The following is an 18,023-nucleotide window of genomic DNA, read 5'->3' as shown; positions in this document are numbered from 1 at the left end:
TGAGAGTAGCACGGTGATTTTACATTTGAGCTTTCTAGGAAACTGACATCACCCCAAACACGTTGTTAGGAGGGAGGAAACTGTCACTCTCTGAGGCTAATTAATTCCACCAGATTCTTTTTTGTTCCCACCCCACATTACTCTTCTGTCAACTGGATTTAGGTAATTTGAACTAAATAAAATTTAGTCATATTTGAATTCGTTCTCTTGTCTCACAAAAGTTAGCCTTGTTAAGAATAGTCTTTGAACACAGGAATGTATGTGAGAAATATTTCATATATAAATGTGAAATTATTCAAATGCCTTCAAGAAAAAATGCAAAATAAATGTTTAATCCTAGTATAGTTAAGGAGGTAAGTGACCCACGGGGGATTACTGTCACTTCTCCTTACATTTTTAAGGTATTTCACTTTAGTCTTTGTATTTCACACCACTGGGTTTAATAACGTAACATAAACTCATTCTCTAAGATACACATCATACGGCCACAGGCAAAAGAAAACCCAAACTACATTCCAGCAGCTTCTGTTTCTTCCATCTAAGGGACCATCCATCTGCTTAAATAATAGTACTTCATTTTATAGCATGCTGCACGTACTTTAAATACAGCAACATTTGCTCCCTCCAGTAAGGGCACAGGCGATCTCGCTGTGAATTACATGCATGTGAAACTTCCCAGAAACCAACTGCAGTTTAATAACAGAAAGCTAAACAAAACATTTGGCATACTCTCACTCCAACATTCAGCGTATAAAATCCCGGGGTATGGACACCAAGGATGCCGAAGGAAGGGGCTTTGGAGGATTGTTCTTTCATGTACAGATTTCTCCACGTTTTATCACGTTATAACAGATGGCATAAGCAGGGCTCCAGTGACAACAGAAAGAAGAATGTTACACTAAAAAGAAAAAAATAAGTCTACATTGCTTTCTTGAAAATTCAGATCTGGCGAGGTGAAGAGACATGAAAGAAACAATCGCTCATTCGTCCAGAGGGTACCATGGTCAGTAAAGAGACAGATGAAAATTCTTTGCTGAGCGCTGTGGCAGAACTACTCACGAAATGCTACGGATGCATCGATGAGAGAGACTACCCCGACCTGGGGAAGATGAGGCCAACTCTCAAGAAGAGAAGCGGAAGGGAAATTCTAGGCAGGGGGCATAAACAAGTTAGGACACGGAGTCAATCACAGGCAGGAGAGAAGCGAGAAGATCCCAGATAATCGGAACTTCAGGACAGAAATAAGAGTGATGCACAATGTGAGCGAGGGAACTTGAGAGTCTTCAGACTCACTCACTCTGAACACACTCACCCATCACCTCCTACTGGCCTAGCACTGTGCTAAGGCCCGGGGACACTACAACCAAGGCTTGGAGGGTGATCTCAGGAAGCTTCCATTTTAGATACTTGTTATTAAGTCTAGATCCTAAGTGATATCAGATCTCATGCTAAAAAGCGTATGCTTAATTCTGCAGGCCACAGGAAGTCCCATCCATAAGCATATACCCAAGAGAAATGGATACACGTGTCCCTGCAAAAACTTGTGCACAGGTGTTTAGAGCAGCATTATTTATAATAGCCAGGTGTGGGAACAACCAGCACGTCCATCAACCGAAGAACAGATAAGCAAGATCTGGTACGTCCATTCAGTGGAAGTTTCTCCAGTAATGGCAAGAAATGAAATACTGACACCTGATACAGACATGGATGAGCCTTGACGACATTATGCTAAGTGAAAAAAGCCAATCACAAAGGGCCGCGTACTCTATAATTACAGCACATGAAGTCTCCGAAAGAGAGAACTCTACAAGGACAGAAAGAAGGGAGTGGTTTCCTTAGAGCTAGCGGTGAGGGTGTGGGGTAATAGGGTGGTAACCTCGGGATGCAGGGGCTCTTTGTGAGGTCATTCAAAAGGTTTAAACTCGACTTTGATGAAGCTTGTACATATCTGCAAGCTGACTAAAAACCACTGAATTATACAAATGGGTAAATTTCATTGCATGTGAATTACATCTCAAGAAAGCTGTTTAAACAAAAACAGAGAAACAGTGAACGTTTTGATGCAGGGCAAGCCATTTTCCAAATTGTCGTCTTAGAAAGTTAACACTGGGCTTACGAGGAGCGGAGGCTGGAAGTCCAACCAGGCTGCTGCGGGGGTGGCCTAGACCTGCGTGGTCATGGGTGGGGTGAAGGGAGGAGAAAGCCTATATGAATGTGTCTTGATGTGACCCCGCCAGAATTTGTGGGCAGGGCCATGAAAGGAACGTGAAAGAGGAAGAGGAAAAAGTCATTATGGTCAGAATTCAACAGCTCATATGCCTGGTCGCGTGTTGCACCATGAACAAAAATAGAGAACATACAAGGCAGAACGGAGGTGGGCAGAGAAAACAACAATGTCAGTTTTACTGAGGCCAAGGGGGCACTGCCCTTGGGCCACTCAGTAGTGAGGTGGGAATAGGGCTCTAAGACCCGGCAAGAGAAGCCATAGTCCAGGAAACCGAAGCTCACCGCTGGCTGAGACATACCAAGGAGAGTGGAACGAACAAGGAGATACAAAAACCAGAGACGGGGTGGGGCGGGGCGGGGAGGGGGGGCGTAAAATAGGCAAAGGGGATTGAAAAGTACACTTATCTTGATGAGCACTGAGTAATTCGTACAGGGAAGTGTCGAATCACTGTATTGTACACCTGAAACTGAGAGAACACCGTACGTCAACTACACTGGAATGAAAATTTTCAAAATAAAATAAAATAAAAGTTAAAAGAAACCAACAAAGAGACGGGTCCTCAGGGACAGTTAATATACAAAAGGGGAGTTGCGCAAAAGATATCGGGCCAAAGACTGGTGTGCAAAATACATAACGAACTCCTAGAAACCAATAAGAAAAAGAGAATCCATTTACAAAGTAGAAGGCTTGGAGAGTCACTTCACAGAAGCCATTATATAAATAGCCGATATGCACATGAGAAAATGCTGAATGTAACTAGTCAACAAACAAATGAAATTAAAAGTATAAGGAGTTAGCACTAAACAGCCTTCTGAATGATTAAAGTGGGAACGACAGACTATATATATTGAGGGGCTCAAGAACATACAGCAGTAGGAACTTCCTACGGTGCAGATGGGGGTGGAATCTGATAAAATCAGATTTTGTGGAAAACCATTCACCGATATCTCCCGAAACGGAACATATGCATATCCTATGACTCAACAATTCACCTACCAGGTGTTTATGCAACAGAAATGTATGCATACCCTCACCAAAAGAGCACACCCTGGGATGTCCCTAGCGGCACCATTTGTAAGAGTCCCAAGCTGGAAACCACTCAAATATCCACCAACAGAAAAACGGGCAAATAGAGTAGGATGTATCTGTACACTGAATCACTACATAACTGTGAGAATGAACAATCTAGAATTACAAAAAATATATAAATCTCACAACCATAATGCTCAAGCAAAACAAATAGACACAATAAGACTACACGCTGTATTATTCCATTTATATCAAGCATAAAAATAGGAAACACTAATCCAGAATGTTAAGAATCACAGGTCAGCTGGGGCTCCTGGGGGGCTCGGTCGGTTGAGCGTCCGACTTCAGCTCAGATCATGATCTCGTGGTTCAGGAGTTCAAGCCCCATATCGGGCTCTGTGCTGCCAGCCCAGAGCCTGGAGCCTGCTTCAGAGTCTGTCTCCCTCTCTCTCTGCCCCTCCCCCACTCACTCTCTGTCTCTCTTTCTCTCTCTCTCAAAAATAAATAAACATTAAAAAATTAAAAAGAAAAAAAGAAATCACAGGTCAGGGTGGGTCTAGAGAATGAAAGGACAGGGTGGCATCCAGCTGCCAGCTGCATACATGTTCTTGATCTGGGTTCTGGGTACACTGATGCGCTAAGCTAATGAAAACTTCCCTGAGCTATACGCTGTGATAGGTACACTTGTATGTATATATTCCATACTTCATTAAGAAGTTAAATACTTTGGGGGCACCTGGGCGGCTCAGTCAGTTAAGTGTCTGACTTCGGCTCAGGTCATGATCTTGCAGTCTGTGAGTTTGAGCCCCGCGTCGGGCTCTGTGCCGACAGCTCGGAGCCTGGCATCTGCTTCGGATTCTGTGTCTCCCTGTTCCTCCTGGCTCGCACTCTTTCTTTCTCTCTCTCTCTCTCTCTCTCTCTCTCTCTCTCTCTTTCAAAAGTAAATAAAGATTAAAAAAATTTTTTTAATAAAAAAAAAAGAAGTTAAATGTTTTTAAAGTAATGAAAAAAGAAAAAGCCATCATGAAGATGAAGAGGAAATTATGAAATCAGGAGCCCAAATCAGAGAGAGAATGATGCCTTAGAAAGAAAAAGACAGTATTTTAGGAAGTCAACCAGTTGTTTTCAACAGTGGCAATTGCTACAGAGAGATCAGAAAACATGAGAACCAAAACAGACCATTAGATGTGCAAATTGGATATATTCATTTTGAATGGAAATGCCATTTCGGACTGAAATACGTTTACTGATTCTACAGGAATATGCCAATGAATGTGCTTATTAGTAAAATGAACTGCTTCTGTAAAGGTCTCCCAAAATGAAAAGGGATATAACTTAGCCTTAGGTAAATATTATCTAGAAAGCAGAACTCTTCACTGATTCAGAGACTACAAAATGTTTTCATGCTTGAATAAATGCTTTGAAATTTAGTGTCGTCTTTATCAGATGATCTGAAAGCAGATAAATGAATGGTCTCATAATGACTTGAAAAGCATTCCAAACTTCCATAAACTAATTCCAAGTCAGGTTCTAAAAATGTGCTCAGATGGTATATGCATTTAACGCTAATGTATTTCAATTATTCTATCTATTCCCCAGCATTGAAGCAATGGTGAAATTGTTCTCATGAATAAGAGCTGGATAAAACTTCACAGTGGCATAAAACTTTTAAATACAAAATTCTGTTTCTATCCATGATAAAACAAAACAAACGAACCAAAAGGCCAGGAACCATATTTGCCCTCTCACAAGTAGACATTCAGGTGATACAGAACAGTAACGCACAAAACAAGGGAATAAACAAACAAACAAGGTGGGCCCCAAGTGCCCAGCTTACTGCCTGGAGAGAGGTCCCAGATCCTCCCAAAAGGAGGAAACCCAAGTAGAACTTGGTGGAACTTTGGAGCTGAGAAGCACAAATGTGAGGTGTGGGGAGGCCAAGGCTTCCAGATTTACAAAGCAGAGAGAAGGAAGTTGCACAGACAGGGAGATCAAGAGACCCAAAGAAGTTTTCCTTGGATGAGTCTTTACACACAGCCTTAGCTGTGTATGGACGTTTGCATGTATGTGAGGAAACAGCCAGTGCTGGATAAGAGACACCAGAGAGGAACAGGTGGAAAAGCTCTGAAATTCACATGGAGGAAGGACCAATTCATATTCTTGCCAGCCAGGGTGGAAAGAACGGACATATGGGATATCAGATATCAGATAAAGGACTTAGAAGTGTTATCAGCATAACAGCGGGGGCCAAATTAATCATAACAGAGCCTAAAAGGCATCCCAGAATGGATCTCAGAAGGAATAAAATTGATTCCAAGGAGCTTAACTGCCCAAAAAACACATTTCAATACTAGTTAATGGAAAAGAACAAAATCTAATAATCGATAATGTAAGATTTTCAATGTCTGGTATTCAGTAAAAATTGGACACAAGCAGGAAAAGGTGATCTATTATCAGGAATAAATTGATTCAATAGAAATAGACACAGAAATGACAGATGACAGAATTAGCAGGCATAAACATTCAATAGCTATTATAAATAATCTCCCAACACTTTCAAGACAGCAGAGAAAAGCAAGGGCATATTGATGAAAAGAAATGGAGGCTATACAAATAGCCGAGATGAAACTTTTGGAGATTAAAAATATGATACATGAAATGACAAACATGCAAATGAAATGAATAACAGAGTAGGCCTTGCAGAGGAAACTATCAGTGAACCAAAAGATGGAACAGTAGAAACTAAATTAATTAAAAAGCAAAGGAAAATAGGCTTAAAGAGCATGAACAACAAATCGGTGAGAGATAGGGGCCATATCACATGACCTAATATATGTATAATTGGAGTTCCAGAAGGAGAAAGTGAGACAGAACATTTTTTGAAAAATCACCATCCAAATTTTTCAACATTTTTTTTAAATTTTTTTTTAACGTTTATTTATTTTTGAGATAGAGAGAGACAGAGCATGAACGGGGGAGGGGCACAGAGAGAGGGAGACACAGAACTGGAAGCAGGCTCCAGGCTCTGAGCCGTCAGCCCAGAGCCCGACGCGAGGCTCAAACTCACGGACCGCGAGATCGTGACCTGAGCTGAAGTCGGACGCTTAACCGACTGAGCCACCCAGGCGCCCCCAAATTTTTCAACATTTAATGAATCCTAGAACTGCAAATATCCCATAAATTCAATGAACCCCAAACATAAGAAACATGAAAAAAAAAACCACACCGTGACATCATAAATTTCTGAAGGCTGATGATAAAGAGAAAAATCTAAAAGCAGCCAGATTTCTAAGTAAAATACACACGACATACAGAGTAAAGACAAGCATGATGGCTGACTTCTCAGAAACAGTGCAAACCAGAAGACAGTGAAGCAAAAAATTAAAACATTATTTAAAGAGAATAAAGAAAAAAAGACCTGCCATATAAAATTCTATACACAGCCAAAAAAAAAAAAAAACCCTTTCACAAATGAAGGCAAAATAATAATGATTTTTCACATATCCATAAGCTAAGAGAACTCAATGACAATAGATCAGCAATTGTAAGAAATGTTAAAGGAAGTCTTTTGGGAAAAGGAAAATGCCAGATAGACATTTATGACTTCACAAAAGAAATGAAGAGAGCCAAAAGATAGTAAGTATGTAAGTAAAAATTTAAAAAAAAAACATATGTATTTACTCATTTATAGAAAAAAATCAAAAGACAATTTACTGTTTACAGCAAAAATGATACTAATGTATCGTGGGGTTTGTAACATATATAGGGATAAAATGAGTGACGATAAGAGCACAAAGGCAGGTGAGAAGAGGGAAATGACAATCTACTGCTATAATTTCTTCTGCCACACATGAAGCACTAGAATAGCATTGGAAACTAGGCCATGTTAGTTTCAATATGATAAACCCTAAAGCAACCACTTAAAAAAAAACAAAAGGTAAAGCAAAACAAAACTTAGATATTAACCCATTAGAGATAAAAAATTTGATCATTAAAAAAAATACTCCACTAATCCAAAAGTAGACAAGAAACGGAAAAGAACAGAAAATAGATGGAATAAATAGGAAGCAGGTAACAAGACTTAAATCTTAGATTAAGATTTAAATCTTAGATTTAAATCTTAACAACTGACGTTCACATCACATATAAATGGCTAAACAGGGCACCCGGGTGGCTCAGTTGGTTGAGTGTTCGACTCTTGATTTTGGCTCAGGTCATGATCCCAGGGTCATGGGATCAAGCCCCACATGGGGCTCCATGCTAAGCATGGAGCCTGCTTGGGATCCATTCTCTCTCTCTCTCTCTCTCTCTCTCTCTCTCTCTCTCCCCTCTCCCCTCTCCCCTCTCCCCTCTCCCCTCTCCCCCTCACCCCTGCTCATGTCTCTCTCTGTAAAATTAATTAATTAATTAATTAATAGCTAAGCACTCCAAGTAAAAGGCAGAAATTGTCAGACTGGATGAAAAATCAAGACCTAACTATACATTATCCAGGAGAAATTCCTTTTAAAATATGACGAAACAGGTAGATTAAAAGGATAAATGAAAATCCCATGTTACCACTACTGTAAAAAAAAGTAGTGAAAGCTGGAAGAACCGGTATTGGAGAGGAGGTGGAGAAAGGGGAACCCTCGAGCACTGCTTGCAGGAATGCAAACTGGTACAGCCACCGTGGAAAAGAGTACAGAGGTTCCTCAACAGAATTACCCTACAATCCAGCAATTGCACTATGAGGTATTTACCCAAAGAATACAGAAATACCAATCCAAAGGGATACATGCACCCTGACGTTTACTGCTGCATTATTTATAATAAGATACTGAAGCAGCCCAAGTTTCTATAGATTTAGGAATGGATAAAGCAGATGTGATACACAGACACACAGACACACACACACACACACACACACACACACACACACACAAATCACACAATAGAATATTACTCAGCCATCAAGAAGAATGAAATCTTGCCACTTGCAATGACATAAACGGAGGTAGAGAGTATTATACTAAGTGAAATAAGCCAGTCAGAGAAAGACAAACATCATATGATTTCACTCATGTATGGAATTTAAGAAACAAGGTAAATGAGCAAAGGGGAGAAAAAGAGAAAGAGAGAGGGGCAAACCAAGAAACAGACTCTTAACTACAGAGAACACACTGATGGTTACCAAAGGGGACGTGGGGTGCGGGGGGTGGGGGGTGAAATAGGTGATGGAGATTAAGGGTTACACTCACCGTGATGAGCACGGGGTGTTGTATTGAAGTGTTGAATCACTATATTATACACCTGAAACGACTATCACATTGTATGTTAACTAACTAGAATTTCAATAAAAAATTTAAAAAGAAGACAATACAAAATTTTCATAGGATTTGGAGCAACTGAAACTCTCATATAAGATGGTGGGGATGTAAAATTATACAATGACTTTGGAAAACAGTTCAGCAACTCCTAATAAATTTGCACACAACAACATTTCTTTCTTGTGCAGCGCTAACCTCCAGGGGGGTGGCCTATCAGTGCTTTTTGTTGAGATTGGATCCGCCTTCTTTTATTTTGATGGTAATACATTATGCATAGAAAAAACTCAATCTTACCTCACGCTGATGGTTCCCTAGAGTCCAGCCACACTGGACTTCCCACTGCCTTGGGTCCCCAAGCGTCTTCCCTTGTAAGGGACAGCACAGATCCGGGGCCCTTTGCTGGGATACTTTTGTTCATACTTTGAATACGATTCATTCTTTGAATCTCAGCTTATACATCAAGTCCTTAGAAACGTGTTCCTGGTCTTCCACCTCTCAGAGTAGACCCGAGGTCCTACCTTTTCCTTCTGCCTGATTCGCTGATAATTCTTTTCTTCGTTGTTTGGTGTGTACCCCACACCGCATTGTAATCCACAAGAGGGGCACTACATATACGCGATGCAACTTATTCCCGTTCCCTGGTGTACTGACTAGTATATAATAGAGGCTCTCCAATTGTTACGGAATGAATAAATAAATGTTCAAAAAGAAAAATATTATGACTTTCATACTGTGTGAGGCCCCCAAAAGTCTTTTTAAGGAATAATATTTAATCTGTATGTCATACGCATCATCTATTATGATCAAAATTCCATTATATAGATGTCAAGGGACAATAAGAATGAGGAGCTGAGAGAAAGAACTTCTCAGATATTATAAGAAGAACACTTTTATGAGATTTAGTTACCATGTGTAAAAGGGTTCTTTTTATCCAATATTTGTACCGATTTTTCAAAAGGAAAAAAAAAGTTCAATTTTGCTATGTATTTTACAAATCTCTGGAGGAAAAAAATAAGAAAAATGTTAATGTTTTTGCTCAGAAAATGTCTCGGTATTGTTCGCAATATCCTTCTAGAGAAGTATTTCCATATGTGTAGAGGGAATTCATTTAGAGATAAAGTCTCTCCATCCCTTTCGATGGATAACTGTCACTCTCAGTAACACTGCTGGCAGTTAAGTGTACCTTTTTAGAGAAGAGCACAGACACTGTAATGAATTGTATGTATGTAGTTTGCTATGTGCCAGCATTTACACTTAAAGCTCCAAGTTCTCCCATAGGCATGAAAGCGGCCAGTGATTGGGAAGGAGCAGAAGGCACTCCGGGAATTACGATCACAGCAATACAGCACGTGCATCATCCAAAATGATGTAAAGGACCCCTCGGCATTTGGTGACACGTGGGAACAAAGGCGCGAACAAAGGCGGGAACAAGAATAGAACAAATTAATGAAAAAAGTATGGCTGCAGACTCATACGAGGAACTGGAAATTAAGAAAATCCTCGGGAAAAAAAGAGTGGGAAATAATGATGCCTCATAACGATGCTGACAGAACTGTTTCCTGAAGATTGAAAGACTTGGAGAGAGAGAGAAAATACTACAAAAACGAGCGGCGTGTCCAAAAGCACAGCAATGTGAACCAGAAACACACAGAACAGCAAAGCAATAAAATAACACTATCAAAGGGAGGGGTGAAATGAAATTAACTGAGGCCAACTGAATTACCTGTCGTGTGATTAAAGAACAAAATAAATTAAAGCCAGAGATTGCAAGGGGACCCCAACAGAAAACTGTAAAATCTAATTCCAGACATGAAACCTTAAGCTCCAGTATTAAGTGAAAGCATTGAAGGGTAATGACCAAAAAAAAAAAAATTCTTTTTAGTTAATTTCATCGTTCAGCATCATTTCCTTTAGCATCACTTTCCATCGTTCAGCATCACTTTACCGAGCTCAGGGCCGCTCAGTTTTCCATTCTGCTCTGGCCTAAGGACTTCCATAAGCCTACTTCTTAAAGTACTGTATTCTTCCAGGTAATTCATAGATTTCCTTCGTGTTCCGGTAATCAAATGAATGACCGTTCCAAATACTCAAAATGTAGCCTAAGTGGCAAGTGACAACAAGATTTTTCAACTAGAAGGATTCTCAGAGGACTGGCTCTAGTCTAACCTGGCCCCTTCAGTTCAGCAGCCTGCTCACTGGCTTCCTTCCAGGTGACTTTCTTCAGCTTTCTCCAATATGTTACGTCACGGACAACTCACACCACCGCTGCCAACTCATGGCTGCCACCATCTTGCCTCCTTCTCCTTGTCCTTAGGATTATGTACAAATGTCTTTCCTACCATTTGAGTAGAGTTTCAGGAGCAGGATGAATGAGCAGTGATGGAGTATAGATGTTCAGTTGCCCGGTCTTATCGGCAATACCTACTATCTCCAAAGCAGTGATGGGAGGAACCAGGGTCTGGATTCCAGGTATGATACACCCCTCTCTCTTCCCACGTGACACTGGGGAATATTGCACGGAACTCACCTGCCTCCATCATCATCTGAACCTTCATACCCGCTGATGTCACTTTTCTCACTTTTTTGCCCTTGCTTCACCAAGATATGGCTCGTTTATGTGACTTTCTTCATTGCTCAAACACTTACACCACGTATGCAACAAAGGGGATGTGATCATCCTTGTACACCATCTGCTTACACAGCACTGAGTACAAAGATAATGCAGCAGACACTTAAATATGACTCAAATCAGGGCTCCGTTGATGGAGAAAGGCATTTCTTTGGACCAAAGGTGCCATCTTCCTTGGGGTTCTCCATCATTGAAACCTGCTGTCTGACGTGGAACAGTATGAAGGTGATATCTTTCACCTCTGAACCTTGGTGTGCCCATTTATAGCAAAAGTCACAGGGTGGACCTAGAAATCTACACCCAGGGTATTTGAGCAAATAAACAAAGACATTTTTAGATAATGCAAACTCAAAAAATTTTACCTCTCATGCACCCTATTCAGAAAGCTACTAGAATGAATAAGTAAAGCAGCAAATCAAGGGAGAGGAATATATGACGTACAGAGGAAACAGAGACTAAAATGCAGGTGAGGAATTCCAGAAAAGCAGTTTCCAGAGTGACACTCAATGATTCCAAGAGAAGGGGCGCCTGGGTGGTTCAGTCGGGTTAAGCAGCCGACTTCGGTTCAGGTCATGATCTCAGTTCATGGGTTCAGGCTCTGTGCTGACAGCTCAGAGCCTGGAACCTGCTTCGGATTCTGCATCTCCCTCTGTCTCTGCCCCTCCCCTGCTCGCTCGCTCTCTCTCTCTCTCTCAAAAATAAATAAACGTTAAAAAAAAAAACTGTAAGATTCCCAGTTAACAGTGGTAGAGTGGAAACTAGCCCAGACTCCTGCAGGAAAAAGGCTCCCAGACATGTTTCAAAAAAAATAATAAATAAACATTCAAAGACCCTGATGTATCAGAATGTATTAAAAGGAGTACTTAGTCCTGTTGGAGAATTTGGGGGATGATTTAGTTACACATGCCGTGAAGACTAAGTAAACAAAAAAGTCAGTGATTATTAATCCCAGGGAAAACACAAAGCTATAGCAGAAAGGAAAAGCGTTCATAAGGTGCTATGTGGCTCAGCTGTAGGTAATATTTACATGGTTATAATAATGTAAACCCTAAATATTGATTTAACCCAAAATGGTAATATCATTATATGAGAAAAGTAGGAGAAGATGAAGAGGGCAGCCATTCATAGTCCATAAAATTAAGTTAAATAGATATCTAGCTCTCAAAAATTAAGTATTTCAGTGTAAACAGAGCATTTGAAAATACAGATCTGAATACTAGGAGAAAAAAAACTTAAAAAGGAAAAAAAAATACAGAAAGCAAAGTCAGTAGGTGACTGTGCTTCTAGAGCGTGTGTTTCATTCCATCACATGAAGCAGCAGCCCTAACCGACCCTTACGTGCGTCCTCCCGTGTACAAACTGATTCTCACCCCGTATTGGCCAGCATGGAACCTAACAGCCCCCCACGGGCTCTGAATGACGGAACGTGGGATACAGGAATCCCACCACCTACACAGCTTTATTTGGGAGGCTCAAACACTTAAGACTTTAGGGGGTGCAAATCTGTTGACTGGAACTCTGGTGAATTGTTGCTCTAATTTCCTGGTTCCTTCCATCACACCCCTATTCTGGGATCCATCATTCGGAACATATCACATTCATGAAGCTCTCTGGCCATCCCCCTCTTCCCACGTGACTCTTTTTCACATTTGTTAATATTTCAGAAAGAGATAAATTAAAACCGTAAAGGATACGTACAAAAAAAAAAAACAGAGCTGTAAAATATCTGCTTTTGAATAAGAGACCTAAGGTCCATCCATTCTTAGAGGTGCCGGGCCCAAACCTTTCAATGTCCCTCTTTTTCTGAGTCCTTACATTCGCTGCATCAGGAGGTCCGTCAGTAGCACCTCCAAAATGTGCTCACCTCGCCATCTCTCCTGGCCATCTCTCCTGCCACCTCCCTGGTCCAAACCACCACCTCTCATCCTTGTCCCAAGGATGCCCCGTGGCTCTCTCGGCATCCATTTCTGCCCCCTACAGACTCACTGACCCATCAGCCAGAGCGATCCAGGCGAGCCCATCAGGTCATCTCTCTCCTCTGCTCAGAACCCTGCAGGGCCTTCATTCTCTGGCACAAAAGCTTCTATTTCCCTATGATCCATCCTCACTGTTCCTTCTCTGCTGTCACCTCCTACTCCTCCCCCTTGCTCCTTCCACTCCCGCCTCTAGTCCCTACAGCGTCCCCGCAGACTCCTCCCTCTGCCTGGGATGCTCCTCCCGCAGAGAGCACAGGGCTGGTTCCCCCACCTTCTCCAGTGTTTGCGGAGCCCCTCCTCATCGAGGCTTGCTCTCACCCCGCACTCCGCCACGGTGAATACTCCCAATTGAGGTCTCTCTCCACAATGTTGATCACTTTGTCTGCGGTCTCTCTCCACAATGTTGATCACTTTGTAGCACGCTGCCTAATTTACTTATTCGTTATAGTTTTTTATTATCTGTCTCTCCCCTTCCTTAAAGTTTGAGTTTCTAAACGGTCAACACTTGGTTGGTCGAATTCCCTGATAGATCTGTGACCCCTCCAACAATTTCGAGCATGGCGTCGAATCCCGGGAAGTGCTTCTTGAATACACGGCTGCTTGATTAAGTTCAACCAACTATAAATAAGTAAATCTCAGTGAAATATAACATTCTAAAATTAGGCTTTCATGATACATGATTAACAATCCCACCTGTACTTTTATAGACCATGGTACCCATACCAGTGCATCCCCCCCAACACCTCCCCCCCATCTCCTTAAATCCCTGGGTCCACACCGTATGAGGTCAGAGAACAAAGGCCAAAAAGAAGGAAGGGAGTGAGTTATCCAAGATCTCACGTTCGTGTTCTGGGCAGTACAAAGAAGAGAGCGTGTCCCCTTTACTCAGTGGCTGCACCCACACACAACATTCTTGTCATCTCAACTCGCTAGCCTCTCATCTGCCAAGATGGTGGCACCAAGTGCATTACCCAACTTTCAATTTTGTTAACTCGACTATCATCGCTTTTGTTTTGGGTGTAGCGGAATGGCTGATATTTATTTGAACACGAATTATGTGAAGTATTTTAGTAGAAAACAAATTCTCAAAACCCATCTTGCAGCCACTACTGCTGTTTTCACATTAGAGATGAGAACGCGTATGAAGTTTGAACTCTGCAGGGAGACACAGACCTGGGGTTCGCTCACAGGAGTCATTTCAGCAGGGACTGTGTTTGGACCCAGACTCCCCCACAAATGAGGGGCACGGGCTGGGTGCTCTTTCTCAGAAGGGAGGCAAGGCACCTGCCTTTCTGCGTTCAGCCCCTTAAAGGCCAAAATCCCCAAGTTATACACCTTTCATCGAAACACCACTGCAGAGTAACGACGTACAATTCTCATAATCAGATGCGTTTGCCTTGGTGCACTGTATTTCCGGGGCTCACTCCAAAGCCTTCAAAATCACCTGCCCTCGCGTCGTGTCTTACCCTAGACAGAGTAAGGCTCAGCCATGACAGCCTCAACCTGAAGCCACACGAAAACCAAAACAAGTCGCTACCATCGAAATGTCTTTGATTACAGTTCTTCTTTCTTTTCTTTTCTTTTTCCTTTGGTGCTAGAAAAATCCGAATTATCTACCTTGGTGTACTGCTTCTCCAAAATTAAAACTGTGGTTTCCTGGGGCGCCTGGGTGGCGCAGTCGGTTAAGCGTCCGACTTCAGTCAGGTCACGATCTCGCGGTCCGTGAGTTCGAGCCCCACGTCGGGCTCTGGGCTGATGGCTCGGAGCCTGGAGCCTGTTTCAGATTCTGTGTCTCCCTCTCTCTCTGCCCCTCCCCCATTCATGCTCTGTCTCTCTCTGTCCCAAAAATAAATAAAAAATGTTGAAAAAAAAAAATTTAAAAAAAAAAAAAAAACTGTGGTTTCCTCTAAAGACATCCCCTAGGCCTGAATCCGTGGTGAAAACGTAGCATGTTCGAGATGCATGGGGGCGTTAATGCTAATTCACAACCGCGCCGGGTTTCTCCCTGTAGGGACCACATCTCAGTTGGCATTCATTAATTTTGACAGTTTGCCTATCACACTAGGATGCATTTGCTGAGTCACAGAAACGTCCCTAAAAAGAGAAGAACCACATTCTCCTTGCTATCAAGTATTCGTAACAGAATGGAGTTTGAGCATTCTTGGGGAAACCCGGCGCACTGGTAATAACCCCAGAACCTATGAATTGTGGCTTGGGCTTCACCAAGCAAAGAGCCCACAGCCACTCAAAGTCCCTCTGCTAATATACCTAATATACACCAACCAGCTGTGTAATGGGCCCAAGCACCCCCTGGGGCACAGAAGAAAGTCATAAAATAGAGCCCATTATCCCACACTGGAAATTTGACTTGATTTGGATTTGACACTTCATTTGGAGAAATGTCCTGGAGGCATATCTTTTCTAGAAGGTTGGGGTTGGACGGGGTGGCTGGCTGTTGCCACATTAATTCTGCAGAGCATTTTTAAACTTAAAGGAGTAAGACTTTTAAAATATTCCCTCCATGATGACTTCAGAAAATCAAATTGAGTTGTAACGTCTGAAAGTTATTACTGGAACGTTTTACATTAAACAAACCCCGCCTCACTCATTTCCAAGAGGGAGCGTGAGGACACTGCCAGCCACAGCACTTCCCAGTGGTGGATAAAAATCAAATCTTTTTTTTTTTTTTAATTTTTTTTTTTCAACGTTTTTTATTTTTTTTTGGGACAGAGAGAGACAGAGCATGAACGGGGGAGGGGCAGAGAGAGAGGGAGACACAGAATCGGAAACAGGCTCCAGGCTCCGAGCCATCAGCCCAGAGCCTGACGCGGGGCTCGAACTCACGGACCGCGAGATCGTGACCTGGCGGAAGTCGGACGCTCAACCGACTGCACCACCCAGGCGCCCCATCAAATCTTATGTGTAAAGACAAAAGAGTTCTGACCTCAGATGGTGTGATAAGGAGGAAATGAGATCCGCACAGCCTATCAAAGGACCACAAGCCTGGTGTGCCCTTGATCCTGTCATGTCCGTCTCCACATGAGAATAACCTGGTGTGAGATCCAAGAAGGTTTCCAGAGCAATGCAAAGCGCAGGACAGGAGGAGAGAGGAGTCTAGAACCCAGACTCCAGCTTCCAGGTCAGTAGTGTCTTCATTTACATATTTGGGGGGTCTACGGTATATTAACGACATAGTGTATGCAATTCACTCATGATTCCTAAAGCCCAACATGGGTGCCATTACAAAATACGACAAAGCAAGTCTATTACTGTTAGAAAAATTTTAGCCAATAGAAAGTAAACTCATGATTCTAAGTAACCATCCCACAAGAACAGTTTTCCCATTTGCGTATCTTGACCAGCATTACACACTTAAAAACAAAATAATTTAAATATTTTTTAATCATTTCTTTAAAACGTAAAAGGCCAGTAAACTAGGAAAATGTCAGAGGCAGCAAATCTAAATTTCAACCAGGAAGGTGTGGGCACAAGGAGGTGAGCCGTAAGTACAAATGTCTGAATGTATTTAGGAATGGATCGAAGTCAACCTTACAGAAATTCTGAAGTATCGTGCTATTAGATTTGTCCTAACCTTGTCGCATTTAATATTTTTATTAAAGATAATATAAGGATAGGCACGTTCACAAGAAGTAACGTTCATCAAAGCGTGCCAGGCACCGTTCATGATCTCCGGTAATCCCTCGCCAGCCCCACGGGGCAGGTGCTATTGTTATCTTGATTACGCAGCGGGAAGGTGAGACAGGACACTAACGTGTCACACTCCTAGTGGGGTCAGGGATAGAGGATGTATAAGTCAGCTCCAGCGGCCGTAACAAAACACAGACTTGGTGGCTTAAATAACAGACATCTATTCTCTCAGGGTCCGGAGGCAGAAAGTCCAAGATCAACGTGCCAGCAGGCTTGTGCTCTCCTAGGCCTCTCTCCATGGCTTGTAGACGGCCAGATTCATGCTGCGTCCTCACACGGCCCTTCCTCTGTGTGCGTGCATCCCCGCCGTCTCTCCGTGGATGCACGTTTCCTCTTCTTACAAGGACACCAGTCAGATTAGGTTGAGGCCTCTTGTTAACTTAATCACCCCTCTGAAGGCTGTACGTCCACTATAGCCACACCCTGAGATGTCAGAGGCGATGGCTTCAGCAGACGAATTTGTTGGGGGAGGGGCACAATCCGTCCCATACCAGGTAGAGGTATGAGGAGAGGCAACTCGGGACAATGTGACAGAAGAGTCTTGGAGATCCTGCAACCATTGCTATGAACAAGAGGATGGGGTGTTCTCTGTGGCCCCAGGACCCTCCAGAAGGAAGTTCAAGGCAGGCAGATTTTGCCTCCATGTAAGGTAGAATGTTCTGACACTTAGAACTGCCCGTGCCTGAGGCTAGCGTTGCAATTTTTCAACGGGGAGGATGTATTGGTGCGGCCGAGGGTGCTAAAGGTTGATTAGACGAGGTCTAGGTTCTTACGCCTTTCTATTAAGAAGCACAAAATAACTGAAGAGATGCCTATTTCTGTGCCTTGGAAAAGATCTATGGGTTCCATAACTTGATCCCTGTCAAAAAGAAAACCACAGCCCCCCAGTGGTGTCACTTTGGCCGGGTCCCCGAGCCAGGATTTTACACCTCACCTAACTGTGGGTCCAGCCTCCCGCAGAAATGTAGTCTCAACCTGGGAGTCAGGAATTTTCTGGTGGGCACAGATGGGGTGACGGGTCTCCTGGACCTTCTCCATTGCCCCCACCCCAGGAAGAGGAGGGGATCTGCAGGACCAACCCCCACCCACCCAGGGAAGGTGACCCGGCCTGAAGCAACCCTTCCTTTCTTTTGCTAATAACTTCCTTG

The 18,023-nt window shown here is 42.6% G+C and overlaps 1 protein-coding gene across 1 annotated transcript in view; it reads right to left on the bottom strand.

Moving 5' to 3' along the window:
• LOC125921288 (Down syndrome cell adhesion molecule) overlaps positions 1 to 11,117 on the bottom strand; it is a 507,313-nt gene extending 496,196 nt beyond the window's left edge. Inside the window, exon 1 of the mRNA XM_049628742.1 lies at positions 11,090 to 11,117. Coding sequence (XP_049484699.1) covers positions 11,090 to 11,117 — 28 coding nt within the window. The remainder of the gene's footprint in view (positions 1 to 11,089) is intronic.
• Between the last annotated feature and the right edge of the window lie 6,906 nt (positions 11,118 to 18,023).

This window comes from Panthera uncia, chromosome C2, assembly GCF_023721935.1.
Source record: "Panthera uncia isolate 11264 chromosome C2, Puncia_PCG_1.0, whole genome shotgun sequence".
Classification (NCBI taxonomy): domain Eukaryota; kingdom Metazoa; phylum Chordata; class Mammalia; order Carnivora; family Felidae; genus Panthera; species Panthera uncia.
The sequence above is the reverse complement of the archived record's forward strand: the minus strand, read 5'-3'. Positions and strand labels throughout refer to the sequence as shown.